The sequence below is a fragment of the Odontesthes bonariensis genome, chromosome 16, assembly GCF_027942865.1.
Source record: "Odontesthes bonariensis isolate fOdoBon6 chromosome 16, fOdoBon6.hap1, whole genome shotgun sequence".
NCBI classification, from domain to species: Eukaryota; Metazoa; Chordata; class Actinopteri; order Atheriniformes; family Atherinopsidae; genus Odontesthes; species Odontesthes bonariensis.
In genome coordinates, this window is record NC_134521.1 from 8,818,024 (window position 1) to 8,834,450 (window position 16,427).

General features: G+C 44.6%; 1 protein-coding gene across 1 annotated transcript; it reads left to right on the top strand.

The window, feature by feature from the left end:
• The first annotated feature begins 4,110 nt into the window (after positions 1–4,110).
• On the top strand, positions 4,111–11,762 carry layna (layilin a). The gene is made up of 8 exons (XM_075487375.1): positions 4,111–4,186; positions 4,308–4,328; positions 5,616–5,913; positions 8,068–8,225; positions 8,302–8,346; positions 8,439–8,498; positions 8,585–8,681; positions 11,051–11,762. The coding sequence occupies exons 1-8, from the start codon at positions 4,111–4,113 to the stop codon at positions 11,760–11,762; spliced, it is 1,467 nt and encodes a 488-aa protein (XP_075343490.1).
• Positions 11,763–16,427: the final 4,665 nt, after the last annotated feature.

Sequence of the window (16,427 nt, forward strand, 5' to 3'; positions counted from 1 at the left end):
GAATGTGTCAGTTTTACAAACAGCTGATTAGTTGATTCTGCCGTGTCATTAAATCTGGGCTGAGATGTCATCTTAAAAATTACTTCAGCCCTTAAAAGGTTTCATCAAAAGGCTTTAATGGCTGCTCAGCTCTGCTGATGGAGCCGTCCAGCTCCCCGAGGGTCAGTGACTCAGGGCCCACTTCCAGCTCCGTACAAACGTGCGCAGTGCGCACACACTGGCCGCGGGCCAAAGTCAGATCATTCAAACTGGATTTAGTTGAGTTGGGTAATTTTTTGGGGGTGTAATTAAGTTTCTCTTTCTCTTCTTGGCTTTAAAATGAAAATCAGCTGAATTTCTCAGCCCTGACAGAAACAAGGCCGTTAAATTTTAAAAGATTTGTTGTGGTCACGGCCAGTTAATGGCTTCAACTTATTTAATTTTTACCACAAAACAATCCACATTTATATCATAAAAAATGTAAACACAGCAAAGCTAATGCACGTTGGCTGAAGCATCAAAGAACAGGAGTGATTTTTCTTCATTAGTCGGGAAGCACCTCTGTTTGCATGTGTGTGTGTGTGTGGGGGGGGGGGGGGGGGGGGGGCTCTGTGATGTACTGGTGGGACATTCATCTGGTTTCTGTTTAACTAATTGGGAGAAAGGGAGGAGGTCGGGGAGATGAGAAAAGGAGGCAGAGACAGAAGAAGACGGACGATGTGAGAGGAGGGTCGAATGGGAGAGGCTTAATTGAATGAAACCCTCTTCAGGTCTCAGACGCTGCAAACAAGGAGGAAATCTAAACCAAGGTCCATTCCTTATTGAATCCCTCCAGAGGACTCCCTCCGCCATCCTCTCCTCTATTACTCAGAGCATCATTATAATGCCAATGCCTCCTACCCCTCCTTCAATTCAAACTAGCTGAACCCCCGCTTTGACTGGAAATATTCCACCTAAACTGATTAGTGGAGTTTGCACAGGGCAGCAGAAGAACGGTGATTATCAGGGCAGTCTGGCCCCCCCACCCTCACTGCTCGTCCAGCGCCAGCACACGCAGCATATCCCTGATGAAGCATCCTGCTGTTTAAACTGCAGCTGATCTGTCTTTCTGCGAGCCCTAAATCAACCTTATGGGCTATTTCAGAAATTGCAGCCATTAAGAAGATCGCATGCACCGAATCTTTTGGTGGCATGCTGCTGATGCCTCCTGAATTTCAAACCACACGCAGTCGATGGACCTTTGCTGAAACCTTTTTTGCTTTCAAATTCTACGTGGAATGTTCTTTTTAATCCTTTTCTCCAGGAAGAGTTCATGCTTTACAACAAGGTTTTATTTTTTTTGGGGGGGCGGGCATTTCCTGCCAGTTTTAAAAGCTGGGACGGGTTTGATCACTCTGGTTTTCAATTTGATTCAGTTTTATTTATATAGCGCCAAATACAACAAATGTCATCTCAAGGCACTTAAATAATAAAGTCCAGTTCAAGCCAATTGGAATTCAATTCATTGTAATCATAATTATTTATAAAATAATCCAGTTCATTCATATAGAGCCAATTCAAAAACACTTTCCCAGCTAAGGAAACCAACAGATTGCACTGAAACTTGTCTTCAGTCCAATCTCCCGTCCTGAGCGTGCCTGAGGCGACTGTGGAGAGGAGCGACTCCCTTTGAACAGGAAGAAACCTCTGGCAGAACCAGAACCAGGAAGGGTGGCCATCCGCCTCCACCAGCTGGGGGCTGAGAGGACAGAAAAGAGGGGAAAAACCCACTGTAACACCATTCAAAGGATACCTGTTGGAACAGGGAAACACGAGTTAATGACCACAATAATGTCACATGTACATAATATCATTTGAGAAATTAAACGGGGGAAAAAGAGAGTAAAGTGAGGAAAGGTTACTCTGGTGTCCGTGCAGCGGATATACGCCCAACTCAAGCACACAGTTAGCTTAGCTGTTGCACAGGCTGGAAAACTGGGTTGGACTTTCTGGAGCGCTCCTTAACTGGTTCAGGTCCTACTTAGAAGGCCGGAGTTATTTAGTTACAATTGACAGCTATGAATCTGAGCGAGTGGCCTTCTGTTTAACTTATATATGCTCCCTTTGGGTCAGATATTACAGAACTTTAACATCAATTATCACAGTTATGCAGACGATACACAACTTTATGTGTCTCTGTCACCGGACGACTGCAGCCCAGCAGACGTTCTGTGTCAGTGTCTGGAGGAAGTAAACACCTGGATGAGGGAGAATTTTCTACAATTAAATGAAGACAAAACTGAGATCATTCTGTTTGGGAGCAAAGAGAAGAGGGTCAGGGTTGGTAAACATCTTGAGACTCGGGACATTACAATCACTGACCAAGTTGGTAACCTCGGAGTGTTGATAGACTCAGATCTGACTTTCAGCAGCCACATCAAAGCTGTCACCAAGGCAGCTTTTTACCATCTCAGAAACATCAACAGAATTAAAGGTTTCCTCTCCCAAACAGACCAGGAGAAACTCATACATGCATTCATCTCCAGTAGACTCGATTACTGTAACGCTCTTTTAACTGGACTTCCCAAAAAGAGCATTAAACATCTGCAGCTCATCCAGAACGCTGCTGCTGGAGTTTTAACCCGGACTAAGAGATCTGAACACATCACAGCAGCTTTAAAATCTTTACTCTGGCTTCCAGTCAGTCACAGAATAGATTTTAAAAGCCTGCTGATGGTTTACATCTGTGATCTGTTCAGAGAATATAAAGCCAGCAGAGCTCTTAGATCCAAGGACTCAGGTCAGCTGGTCCAGTCCAGAGTCCAGACTAAACATGGAGAAGCAGCATTTAGCTGTTATGCTGCAAACAAGTGGAACAAACTGCCAGTGAAGATTAAACTTTCACCAAATGGAGACATTTTTAAATCCAGGTTAAAAACATTTCTTTTCTCATGTGTCTATGCATGAAATCTGCACGATATCTTTGAACTTATCTGGACTGTTGCTTGTTTTTAAATTCATTTAAATTATTTTATTTGTTTCTCTTTATATTCTTTTATGTATTTTTAATGCTTCTTACACTCCCTGCTGCAATGCTTTTACTTTATGTAAAGCACTGTTCTGTACATGAAATGTGCTATACAAATAAATTTGATTTAGCTTGGCTCAAAGATTGAACTCAGGGTGCACCAACAAGCCTGATAACAGGGTCCAATGCCGGTAAATGCAAAATAAACAGAGAATAACTCACACAAACACAATCTTTGCTCAAGCAGACTCACAGAAACTCAGATCAAAGATACTGATAAAGGGTTCCACCAGCTGTTTGAGTACAAAGCTGAACCAGCTAACATGAGGAATGAGGAACTTCTGGTTCACTTGGATCTCTGGTGGTGGTTTCTGGCTCTTTGGTCACAGACATTAAAAATAAAGACTCTGTGTCTGTTTAGTTTTTACCATCTTATGTCAGGGAGCAGAAAACAGTCTCAAAAGGATGTTTCCATTTAAGTCTCATCGATTGGAGGTGGGCGGGGCTTGATTATAAGAAGGTGAGGTCATGTTTGACCACGGTAACTAAGTAATAAACCGTGATGAAGAAAGCTCGACACTAAGAATAGCTGAGCTTGTCCCCCCAGCTGTGCACTGTGGTGCTTTACAATAAGTGGGGAGACCGGACAGAAAATGTTATCCTTTATCAGGTTAGAGGGGATCATTTTCATGTATCACTATTGTGATGTTAATACCAAAAGCATAAGTAATAAGAGAAGGAGTGAAATCTGCCTCTTGTCAGCGTTTACGATGAGATGCACTTGCATGATTAGACGTCTTACGATCGATGCAGCCTCTTCTCCCAATCATTAAGACTGCTCTTAACAGATTACAGCCCCCTCCCAAACACAGCCATCCCTTTCTCCTCCTTCCACTGCTCCTCCTTCTCTCTTTTGAGCAGATAGACCAGGACACTTGCCTCTGTGGCACATCCTTATTTTTCTCGTTGAATTTGAACCTTTTTTTCAAGCATTTTTTATTTTAGCCACCATCTCCCGGTTTGGTTGGGGTTCACCTGGCGTCTCTTAAACTGGTTTGAGTGGACAGCAGAATGAAAAAGCTCAAATACCAGAGCTGCTGGTGAAGAGTTGATAACTAACAAAGATGGACCTACTGGCTCTTCTTTGTCATCTTCTGCTTTTATGCTTTGATCCCTCTGCAGCCAGGAGCCTCATTACAGGTAAGTCGCATCCAAATAAACACAACACAGCAAAGGGTTATTAACCCTCGACTCAACTGTGGATCTATCTTTCCTCATGGTCTGACATCCTGACTCCATCCTGGACTTTCGGCTTCTGCAGCGGACATATTTGAAGCCAGAGGTATGCAGCAAACTTCTGAATGTGTCTCAGTGCAGTTGGTGTAAACTTCCCATCATTTCCACAGAGTCGTGTCTATGTCTGGAACTAGGGCTGGGCGAGTTAACTCGTTATTATCGCGTTTTTTAAAACGCAGGTGTTTTTTTAAATCATTATTTATTTGTTTATTTATTTTTTAATTTATTTTATTATTGTAAAAGTCTGTTGCTCACAGGCTTTTATTTTGTAAAAGTCTGCTGCTGTCTGCTGCGGAACCGGAAAAGAAAGTAATCGGTAGATCCACCAAACACGGAGAAGGGAACGGAACTTTTACTCGGCCATTTTCATTTTAAAGTTCTTCCAGACGGCGGAGTCGACAGAGGGCTGGGCGAGTTAACTCGTTTTTATCGCGTTAACTCCTTAAATATTTAATGCCGATAAATATTTTATCGCGCATTAACAGAGTTTTTTTTTTTTTTTTAATTTTAGAAAAAAATTAATTAAAATTTTTTTTTGGGGGGCTTTTGTGCCTTTAATGGATAGGAAAGTTCAGAGAGACAGGAAGCAGGGGGCAGAGAGAGGGGGAACGACACGCAGCACAGGGCCGTCCGATACGGGACTTGATTCAGGGCCAGCTGCAGCGAGGACTATAGCCTCTGTACATGGGGCGCCTGCTCAACCCAGTACGCCACGGACCACCCCTGTTGTATTATTTATTTTATTATTGTAAAAGTCTGTTGCTCACAGGCTTTTATTTTGTAAAAGTCTGTTGCTGTCTGCTGCGGAACCGGAAAAGAAAGTAATCGGCGGATCCACCAAACATGGAGAAGGGTACGGAACTTTTACTCGTTTTCATTTTAAAGTTCTTCCAGGCGGCGGAGTCGACAGAACCAAAGTCATCTGTAAACTCTGCCAAGTTGAATTGTCTTCTCAGCGTAGTAGTTCCAGTCTAAAATATCACTTAAAGGCAAAACACACAACTGATAGCAGCAAGTCATTCAAGGAAACAGACAGTGGAGCGAGGCTTCTACATAAAAACTACAGAAAGATGCTGATGTTAAAAGTGTGTTTGCACAACAAATGTTATGGCACTTTCATTCATATGGCAGCACATTTAAAATAAAACTAAATGCTAAAGGCTATACACTACTTTTGGATTCATTTTGGGATTCTGCGTACAAATGAGATTAATCGTGATTAATCAGGGAAATCGTGATTAATTAGATTAAACATTTTAATCGTTGCCCAGCCCTATCTGGAACGCAAGCTGTTTGACTTTGTTGACGGAGGCGCCTGTGTGTGTGTGTTCAGGCCAACGTGTGTGCAAGTCCGGAAAAGGGAGGCCGTGCTACAAGTTGGCGTATTTCTCCGAGCTCCGACGGAAGGTGAACTTCGCGGAGGCGGACCTCGCCTGCAGACGAGATGGAGGCCAGCTGCTGAGCATCGAGTCTGTGTCAGAGCAGAAGATCGTAGAGCAGCTCATCACAGAGCTCCGCCCGACTGATGGAGACTTCTGGATAGGGCTCCGCCGTAACCATGGAGACGAGGACAACATCTCCGACTGCTCGGCGCAGTACTACTGGCTGGACGGCAGCAAGTCTTCCTTTAGGTGGGAGCGCGGGGTTAACTGGGACCCAAAGCCTCCCGGTCCGTGGCATGGATAAGAATTCAGTCAGAGCAAAACAAATTGTTCATTTTTCACCGGAGTGGGTTGAAATTTAAGCTGAAAATCTGAGAAAAGTCCAATTATAATTTACAACTAAACAGCTGGTGCTAATGAGCGTCTACCCTTTTGAAGATGATTCTGCTGTCCATCTGTTTCATGCAGGGCAGATTTCTATGTGTGATGCTGAAAATGTTCAATTCAATTCATTTTTATTTATATAACGCCAAATACAACAAATGTCATCTCAAGGCACTTAGATAATAAAGTCCAATTCAAGCCAATTGGAATTCAATTAATCCATCCATCCATCCATCCATTATCTATACTGCTGAATCCGTCGATCGGGTCGCGGGCGGGCTGGAGCCTATCCCAGCAGTCAATTCAATTAATTGTAATCATAATTATTTATAAAATAATCCAATTCATTCATATAGAGCCAATTCAAAAACAATTTTCTAGCTAAGGAAACCAACAGATTGCACCGAAACTTGTCTGTTCAGTCAAATACAACAGTTCCACCTTAAATTCTGCTCTCACAAAGCTTTGATGTTTTACATTTAGGTGGCATAATCATAAAGGTGCTGGTTCTACATTATTCATCTAGTTTTAGCTCTTTATTCAGGTCCTTCCCATTGACACGAGGCATATGGGGGTAACTTTGCAGGCAACACCACCAACAATGACCTTAATCTGGTCGCAAGAAAGTGATTCTGGTTCCGTATTTCTCATTTAGGTTGAAAAATATTCTTTGTTGCTTTTCATTTTAATCGCCGCAAAACACAGCAGCAGCTTTGTGGTTGAAACTTACTCTTCCTCAGTAAGAAAAATCCCCGAAATGATCAAATCTGCTCAAAGTAATTGAAGAAGAACTTTAAGATCCAAATCGCATGATCTTCACAGAATGTTTGCCATTAACGCAGCATCCGTATGAACTCTACGGGAAAGTTTGAGGTGTAATAACAAGGCTGGGTACAGTACAGCTGAAAGAAAGCAACGAGCCCCCACAACACGACATGAAAAAAGATAATTAGGGCTGGGCGAGTTAACTCGTTATTATCGCGTTAACTCCTTAAATATTTAATGCCGATAAATATTTTATCGCGCATTAACATTTTTCTTATTTTTTATTTTAATTTTAATTTTAGATAAAGATAAATAAATTAAAATTTTTGGGGGGGCTTTTGTGCCTTTTATGGATAGGAAAGTTCAGAGAGACAGGAAGCAGGGGGCAGAGAGAGGGGGAACGACACGCAGCACAGGGCTGTCCGATACGGGACTTGATTCAGGGCCAGCTGCAGCGAGGACTATAGCCTCTGTACATGGGGCGCCTGCTCAACCCAGTACGCCACAAAGCACCCCTGTTTTATTATATATTTTATTATTGTAAAAGTCTGTTGCTCACAGGCTTTTATTTTGTAAAAGTCTGTTGCTCACAGGCTTTTATTTTATAAAAGTCTGTTGCTGTCTGCTGTGGAACCGGAAAAGAAAGTAATCGGTGGATCCACCAAACATGGAGAAGGGTACGGAACTTTTACTCGGCCATTTTCATGTTAAAGTTCTTCCAGACGGCGGAGTCGACAGAACCAAAGTCATCTGTAAACACTGCCAGGTTGAATTGTCTTCTCAGCGTAGTAGTTCCAGTCTAAAGTATCACTTAAAGGCAAAACACACAACTGATAGCAGCAAGTCATTCAAGGAAACAGACAGTGGAGCGAGGCTTCTACATAAAAACTACAGAAAGATGCTGATGTTAAAAGTGTGTTTGCACAACAAATGTTATGGCACTTTCATTCATATGGCAGCACATTTAAAATAAAACTAAATGCTAAAGGCTATACACTACTTTTGAATTCATTTTTGGATTCTGCGCACAAATGCGATTAATCGCGATTAATCAGGGAAATCATGCGATTAATTAGATAAAAAATTTTAATCGTTGCCCAGCCCTAAAGATAATTACACACCAGCAGTTGCCTCCAACTTAAGACACATTCCCACGTCTTTAACCTATATTTAATCCCTTTAATAGCTAAGAAAATGTAGGTTTCTGCTCATTTTCAGGCAGCTTTGTGCTTATGAGCCTTGCTTGTCTCCCAGGAACTGGCACTGGGATGAGCCATCGTGTGGCTACGAGGTGTGTGTGGTGATGTATCACCAACCGTCTGCTCCCGCCGGACTCGGAGGGCTCTACATGTTTCAGTGGAACGACGACAATTGTGAAACCAAAAACAACTTCATCTGCAAATACACTGCAGGTACAGCTACATGCTAGTTCTCCGTGCTTCGCCCATAAAGTCCAGAAACATTGTTGACCGATGTGTTTTCCTCCAGAGAAGCCACTGGAGCCTACTCGCTCGTACAACAGCACTCACACAGGTAAAGCGGTTGATTAAACACTGAATTATTCGCTGGAAAGTGCTGATTCTTCTCTGAGAAAGTTTGAGCATCGTGAATAACGTTTGTTGCAGATGTCCTCCCTTCACCGGCACTCCCCTGGGATCCAAGTGACCACAATCAGGACAGAACAGGTTATGCTGATAAACGATGTATTCTGCCCCAGCCCTGCATCACAGTCACTGCATGTGCACTTAAAGTATTTGTGTGTGTCTTATAGTGGTGAATCTGGTTTACATCATCATTCCCACCATCCCGCTGATACTGCTGCTGCTGACAGCGATGAGCATCTGCTGCTTCAAGCTGCTGGTCAGACGGTGAGGATCCAAAATAAATGTATGAGAACACTTAGAAAAACCTTTTTACAGCTACAATCAGGATGATTTAACCTCAGATGAACAACACGTTACAGCCTGCTATTAATTCACCAAAACCAGACTAAATACACAAGCTGTTTGGGAAAAACCTTCTTTACAACGTTGACAAAAATATGTAGAAACCAGGTTGAGGTCAAGACTTTGACTGGACCCTTGTTCCTTTCTTTTTCAGCCGTTCTACTGTCGATGAGTTCATGATTAAAGGGATAGTTCGCCTCTTTTTTGACATGAAGCTGTATGACATCCCATACTAGCAATATTATTTATGAACATCTTCTTACCCCCTGCTGCGTCCTGTGAGCCGAGTTCCAGCCTCGTTTTGGTGTTGATGAAGGTAGTCCGGCTAGTTGGCTGGGGCTTAAAAAATAAAGCGTTTTGCTTCTCAGAACAATATGAGTTCAAAAGAGTAATACATTTGCATCACAAAATCGTTCTCAAGGAAAAAGTTAGACCTCACAATCGCTTGGCCCTATTTTTGAGGGGGGTTCTAAAACATTGCAGACGACTCAGAAAAGAGGCTTAATGTTGAAAATACTGGAGTTCTCCTTTAATGGTAAATGCCAGCTGTGCTGCTATGTTCTTTTTAGAGAGAAGAGGCTTTCTCCTGCAACCCTTCCAAACAAGCCGTACTTGTTCAGTCTTTTTCTAATTGTGCCGTCATGAACTTTAACCTTTAACATGCTAACTGAGGCCTGAAGCTTTTTTCTGAACCTAACCCGGTCCGACATTGGGTTGAACTTGCTGGGACGTCCCCTTCTGGGAAGACTGCCAGCTGTATCGAATCTTCTCCATTTGTTAATAATCCTTCTCACTGCAGAATGATGGAAATTTTCCTGTAACCTTTCCCAGATTGATCCACAACTGCCTCTCTAAGATGTTAACACAAAGCTGACATCTGGCAGCATCTGGCTGCTACTCACCCTCTTAATTCCTATGAAAGCAGTAAGGGGTTCACTTAGTTTTTCCTACATTAAATAAACAATGGCGCTGTGTAATATGTCGTGTGCTGCTGTTCATCTGAGGTTGTATTTGGGGCTGGACGTAAGTGAGATGCAGATGTGATAAAGAGCATTCAGAGATGGTGTGCAACAGAACGGCAGAAAGAAACACCATGTGGCTGTTAATCACTGTCATTCTGAAAAGAGCCAAATCCACCACGTCACTGTGTGTCTTTTAAACTACGAGGCCTCCTCTTTCTGTGCCGCTCAGGGCACAAAATATTTGAACTGGCAAACAAAAGCTAAATATTTCCTGGGACAGCTGGGCACGATGCTTTTCTGTTAACGTTGCTCAAACAAGAGTAAAAAGTGAATTTACAGGAGACTTGCCAGCTGATACTCATCAGGAACTATTTATAAAAGCTGGATCACGTGTGTGTGATTGGATTTTAATTTCCCGGTTCATAACAATGCAACATAATGGTGATAAATATGTTTATCAGGTTATTTTAAGGACATAATGCCTCCGAGGAGGCACGCTTTTTAGGGTAATTTTGGAATACTTATTAAGTTCAAAGATAGTCGCTGATTACAAGCTATTATCGAGTTAAAGGGATAGTTCGCCTCTTTTGAAATGAAGCTGTATGACATCCCATATTAGCAATATAATTTATGAACATTTTCTTACCCCCTGCTGCGTCCTGTGAGCAGAGTTCCAGCCTCGTTTTGGTGTTGATGAAGGTAGTCCGGCTAGTTGGGTGGGGTTTAAAAAATAAAGCGTTTTGCTTCTCAAAACAATATGCGTTCAAAAGAGTAATACATTTGCATCACAAAATCGTTCTCCAGGAAAAAGTCAGACCTCACAATCGCTTGGCCCTATTTTCTCTCCCTTCGTATCAGTGCCTGCTGCCGACAGCCACACCTGTTACGGTGTTTGCTGCTCTGAAGCAGGGGACTGCTCCGCTCGGTCTGCACTTTGGTCTGCACGGTCTACACAGCACGCAATGATACGAAGGGAGACAAAATAGGGCCAAGTGATTGTGAGGTCTGACTTTTTCCTGGAGAACGATTTTGTGATGCAAATGTATCACTCTTTTGAACGCATATTGTTCTGAGAAGCAAAACACTTTATTTTTTAAGCCCCAGCCAACTAGCCGGACTACCTTCATCAACACCAAAACGAGGCTGGAACTCTGCTCACAGGACGCAGCAGGGGGTAAGAAAATGTTCATAAATGATGTTGCTAATATGGGGTGCCATACAGCTTCATGTCAAAAGAGGCGAACTATCCCTTTAAATCACCAAAAAATACACGATCATAATCATGTGGCTCTAAGTCCAGGTGTTTATGTTTCTGTTTGTGTGCAACAGAAAGAGGAAACAGCAGAAGTCAGAAATATGCCAGACAGACCCGGGAGTCTGTCCCAGCCCGACTCCAGCTGATGTCTACAACGTTATTCGCACCCAGAAGGACGACGACCTGGTGTCGGCCCGCCCGCAGACCAAAAACACCTCCTTTCTGTGCTCCTCCCCCGACACACCGACCGGCGACTACGACAACTTGGGAGGCCGCGACACAGAGAGCGGGTTTGTCACGCTCGCGAGCACGGAGAGCTGCTTCCTGAACTACGACCTGAACGAGCTCAGCCTCGGTCGTCGTGGCAACCGCGATTTCTACGACACCAGCTTGGGTCGCGTGGGGAAGAGGGAGCGGCACGACGGCAGCCTGGGTCGCCCTGGCAACAGAGAGTTTTATGACCGAAGTTTAGGCCGTCGCACAACCAAGAGCGAGCATTACAGCAGCAACGTGTACGGGGAGCACGCGCTGTACAACGGCAGCGTCAGAGCCGGGACAGAACTGTATGATGCCACACTGAGGCCCGAGGGGCGCGCGGGGAAAGTCGACCTCTATCAGACATACGTCACCAACGGCAAGCAAGAGGTTTTCCAAAGCAGCCTCGGAAGTTACGCCAACCGAAAATCCCTCCACGCAAATCTGGACTGCTACAGAAACGGCCTGAATCTGGACAGCGAGAGGAGATACTTCAATGAGCATGAATGGATAAACAGAGACAATTACTGATGCCTCGAACGGCCAAAATACCCGTGCACGTGCGTGTGGTGGTTGTTTGTGCGGTCTGTTTTGGGGAGTAGAATTCCCGTTAGACATGCTGACTTGTGGCATCTGTCAGTAAGGCCTCTGCCTCCAAGTCAGCACAACACTGATGAAGGACATTTAGTTAAGAAAAATCCCATCTTTAACAGCAACTGCTCATTTTGAATAACTCCAACAACCTAAAACCTTCACCTACACCACCCTCTGCTGAAGAGTCTGGACTCATGGGTTCCTAAACTTTGTCCAACAGCAGGTGGAGACCAGAGAAATCAGAGAGATTCAAATGAAATGAAGACAAAACGCTGCATGATAACCTCAGATAACCTCACAGGGTGCGGAGTTATGTGACCTCCGTCACCTCTGCCCGAGGTCAGCTGCTCTGGTCTTCAGAACCTGTTACTGACGTCACACGCTTGGGTTTCTTTTGACATGAAGCTGTATGACATCCCATATTAGCAACATCATTTATGAACATTTTCTTACCCCCTGCTGCGTCCTGTGAGCCGAGTTCAGCCTCGTTTTGGTGTTGACGAAGGTAGTCCGGCTAGTTGGCTGGGGTTTAAAAAATAAAGCGTTTTGCTTCTCAAAACAATATGCGTTCAAAAGAGTAATACATTTGCATCACAAAATCGCTCTCCATAATAAGTCAGACCTCACAATGGCTTGGCCCTATTTTCTCTCCCTTCGTATCACTGCGTGCTGCCAACAGCCGCGCCTGTTACAGTGTTTGCTGCTCGGAAGCAAGGGACTGCACAGTCTGCACGGTCTACACAGCAGGCAGTGATACGAAGGGAGAGGCCAAGCGATTGTGAGGTCTGACCTTTTTCTGGATCAACGATTTTTTGAACACATATTGTTTTGAGAAGCAAAACGCTTTATTTTTTTAAACCCCAGCCAACTAGCCCGACTACTTTCGTCAACACCAAAACGAGGCTGGAACTCGGCTCACAGGACGCAGCAAAGAAAATGTTCATAAATGATGTTGCTAATATGGGATGTCATACAGCTTCATGTCAAAAGAGGCGAACTATCCCTTTAAGGGTGCGAAATGCATGGAATTAAAAAAAAAAAGACTGGTTCTGATTCTCTTTCGAACCAGAATTATATGCTGATTTGAGAGGTGGGGTCATTCACAAAAAACCTCCTACTTTACATTTTGGACCCGTCTATTGGCTCCGGACGCGGCGTCCGTATTTTAAAGACATACAAAAACAAGGGGAAACTTCAGATAAAGAAACACGCTGATGGATCACATGCGACTTTACAGACAAGTGCACGCGTGTGCGTGCGCACACAAACAGCTGTTTGCATGGCTTATCATGCCGCCTTCTGCTCGACATAGAGGCTACCTCGGAAAACTGCTACTTTTATTTTAATGCATTGTGTCTTTGCCTTAATATACTTCTCCCATTGTTTACACCTGGTTTGTCTGTCTGGATCAAAGGAGAGGAAGCAGCTTCTGCAGCGCCTGCAGCCTGACCACAGAGGACAGCATGAATTTAACGCGGCCTTGTTGTTACTGATTCTGAATGTATGGTGCCTTGACATCTCTGTTTGTATGTTTGTTACATGAGTATTCAAATAAAATCGGATGAGAATTGAGCCCGTTTTTGTGTTGCTGGAGTTTTTTTTTTTTAAATGTAAATGTACTTTATTTATACAGCCCTTCACAGACAATCCTTACGATGTACCAAAGTACTTTACAGCAGATAATAAATAAAAAGAAGAATAAGTAAAAACAAATAAAAACAATAAAAGAACAGTGAAAGCAATAAAATACAACAAAATCGAATAAGATAAAATAAGATAAAAGTGTCGTCATACTACTGGGTATTAAAGGTGGGGTATGAGATCTTGGAAAAACGGTTCCTCCAAGCTATATTTTTGAAAATACACAACCTTGCCTCTCCCTTCAGCCCACCCCTCGAAACCACGCCTTCAAAACACATGAACGAGTCACGAGTCTGTGAACGCACAGGGGGGAGGGGTGAGGGGGGCTGGCGGTTGATTGGCGTGTCAGAATCCAATAAAGTAACTCTCATCATTACTTCTATTGGTCAGACATTTCCTCTTGCTACACCCTCTACAATCGACTAAAATATTAATTTTTTTTCCAAACATTCTATTTTAGTGGCTGCAATGGGGTCGTGAGGAGGTTTTCAGACAATATGATAAAAAATGCTCCAGACAACATCTCATACCCCACCTTTAAAAGCAATCCTAAATAAGTAGGTCTTCTTTGACAAGAAGGTTAGAGATATCCGATCTTCCTTCCCTCACCCCCCAGCTGTCCACACCACCCACACTTGTCGCTCTCCCTCTCCTCCTCCTTCTCTGTCACTTCTCTCCCCTCTCTGCAAATGAGGTCCTTCACCTTGTAACATCCAGCCGCCCCACCACATGTTCCCTTGACCCAGTCCCTTCCCCTCTCCTTCATTCTGCTGCACCTGATCTTCTTCCTTACCTGACCCACCTCATTAACACATCTTTGACATCAGGCTCTTTTCCTTCTGCTTTCAAGACTGCCAGAGTCACTCCTCTTCTAAAGAAACCAACTCTTGACCCTTCAGAGATCAAGAACTACAGACCGGTATCCCTTCTACCCTTCCTGTCCAAAACTCTTGAACGTGCTGTCTTTAAACAACTGTCCTCTTACCTCCACCAGAACAACCTCTTGGACCCCCACCAGTCCGGGTTCAAGGTGGGCCACTCAACTGAGACGGCCCTCCTAGCAGTAACTGAGTCACTCCAAACTGCTCGAGCTAACTCTCTCTCCTCTGTCCTGATTCTCCTGGACCTGTCTGCAGCATCTGACACAGTGAACCACGACATCCTTCTCTCTACCCTGGAGTGTCTCTGGGTCTGCACTCTCCATGTTTTCATCCTACCTGACAGGTTGCTCCTACCAGGTCACACTGAGAGGGTCTGTGTCGAAGCCACGTAGGCTCACCCCTGGGGTTCCGCAAGGTCTTGGGTCCTCTTCTTTTCTCCCTCTACACATCATCTCTTGGTTTTGTCATCCACTCCCATAACTTTTCCTACCACTGCTATGCAGACGACACCCAGCTGATTCTGTCTTTTCCTCCTTCTGACACCCAAGTGGAGGTCAACTCGGACTGCGAGGAATCTGGGTGTGACCCTGGACGACCAACTGTCGTTCTCGCCAACATCGCATCAGTGACCCGTTCCTGCCGATTCCTCCTCTACAACATCCGGAGGATTCGCCCCTTCGTCACCAACAAGGCAGCACAGGTGCTCATCCAGGCTCTTGTCATCTCCCACCTGGACTACTGCAACTCGCTCCTTGCTGGCGCCCCGGTTTCTGCCATCAGACCTCTGGAGCTTGTTCAGAAAGCTGCTGCTCGTCTGGTGTTCAACCTCCCCAAGTTCTCCCACACCACTCCCCTTCTCCGCTCTCTACACTGGCTCCCTGTAGCTGCTCGCATCCAGTTTCAGACTCTGGTGCTGGCCTACAGGGCAGTGGAAGGAACAGCTCCTTCATACCTCCAGGCTATGGTTGAGCCCTACACCCCCGCCTGACCACTTCGCTCTGCGGCCTCCAGGCAGCCGGATGCCCCGTCACTCAGCAGTCCCTGCGCACCATCCACACGGTCACGGCTTTTCTCTGTTCTGGCGTCCCGTTGGTGGAACGATCTCCCGACTGATGTCAGGACAGCTGAGTCGCTGGCCATTTTTTGCCGCAGGCTGAAAACCCATCTCTTCAGGAAACACTACCCAGATCCGCCCTCTGACGACATCACCTGTTTCGTCCTAGCTCCTTACGCACTTATTTGTTTCCTAAATTGTCTTCCCATTTGTCTAGGTACCTAACTTACCGCACTTACTCTAGCACTAGTTATGCTCTTAGCCGTTTGGTTTTGGAAGGAAATGCACTTATGATTTCTTGTGACCTGAAGTTCTTTTGCCTACCAATGTAGAACGCACTTATTGTAAGTAGCTTTGGATAAAAGCGTCTGCAAAATGACCGTAATGTAATGTAGGTTTTTAGCCTAGATTTGAAGAGGCCCAGGTCAGAAATAAGACTCAGCTGGACGGGGAGCTTATTCCAGAGCCTGGGGGCAGCTTTGGGAAAAGGCTCACTCACCCCAGGGTTTGTATTCTGACCTGGGCACTTCCAGCAGAAACTGTTGTTGACCTCAGAGCTCTACCAGGACTGTTAAAAGCTCAGATAAATACGATGGGGCGAGGCCGTTAAGAGCTTTAAAAAGTAACATTAAAAGTTTAAAATCAGTTCTACAAAGGACAGGAAGCCAATGGAGGGAGTTAAGAACAGGAGTGATGTGCACAAGTCTGTTGGTGTTGGTTAAAAGACGGCCAGCAGCGTTCTGCACCAGCTGAAGGCGGCTGAGAGAAGACTGGGAGACGCCGACATGAAGCACATTGCAATAGTCTGACCTTGAACTTATAAGGGCATGGAGGGCTTTCTCGAGGTCATGACGACTTAAAAACATTTTAACTTTGGCCAGGAGACGCAACTGGAAAAAAATAGTCCTGGCGACACTGTTCATTTGTTTGTCCAACTTCAGATCAAAGGTCAAAGGTCACTCCCAGATTTCTGACAGTTGAATTAAGCTTTGAAGACAAGGTGCCAAAGCCAGCCGTCACAGCGCC

What these genes read in the sequence shown, in the direction of transcription:
- layna (XM_075487375.1), top strand. Translation starts at nt 4,111, where the DNA reads ATGGACCTACTGGCTCTTCTTTGTCATCTTCTGCTTTTATGCTTTGAT. An exon ending in AGCCAGGAGCCTCATTACAG is followed by an intron (nt 4,187 to 4,307) that starts GTAAGTCGCATC and finishes CGGCTTCTGCAG; the next exon opens with CGGACATATTTGAAGCCAGA. An exon ending in GGCAGCAAGTCTTCCTTTAG is followed by an intron (nt 5,914 to 8,067) that starts GTGGGAGCGCGG and finishes CTTGTCTCCCAG; the next exon opens with GAACTGGCACTGGGATGAGC.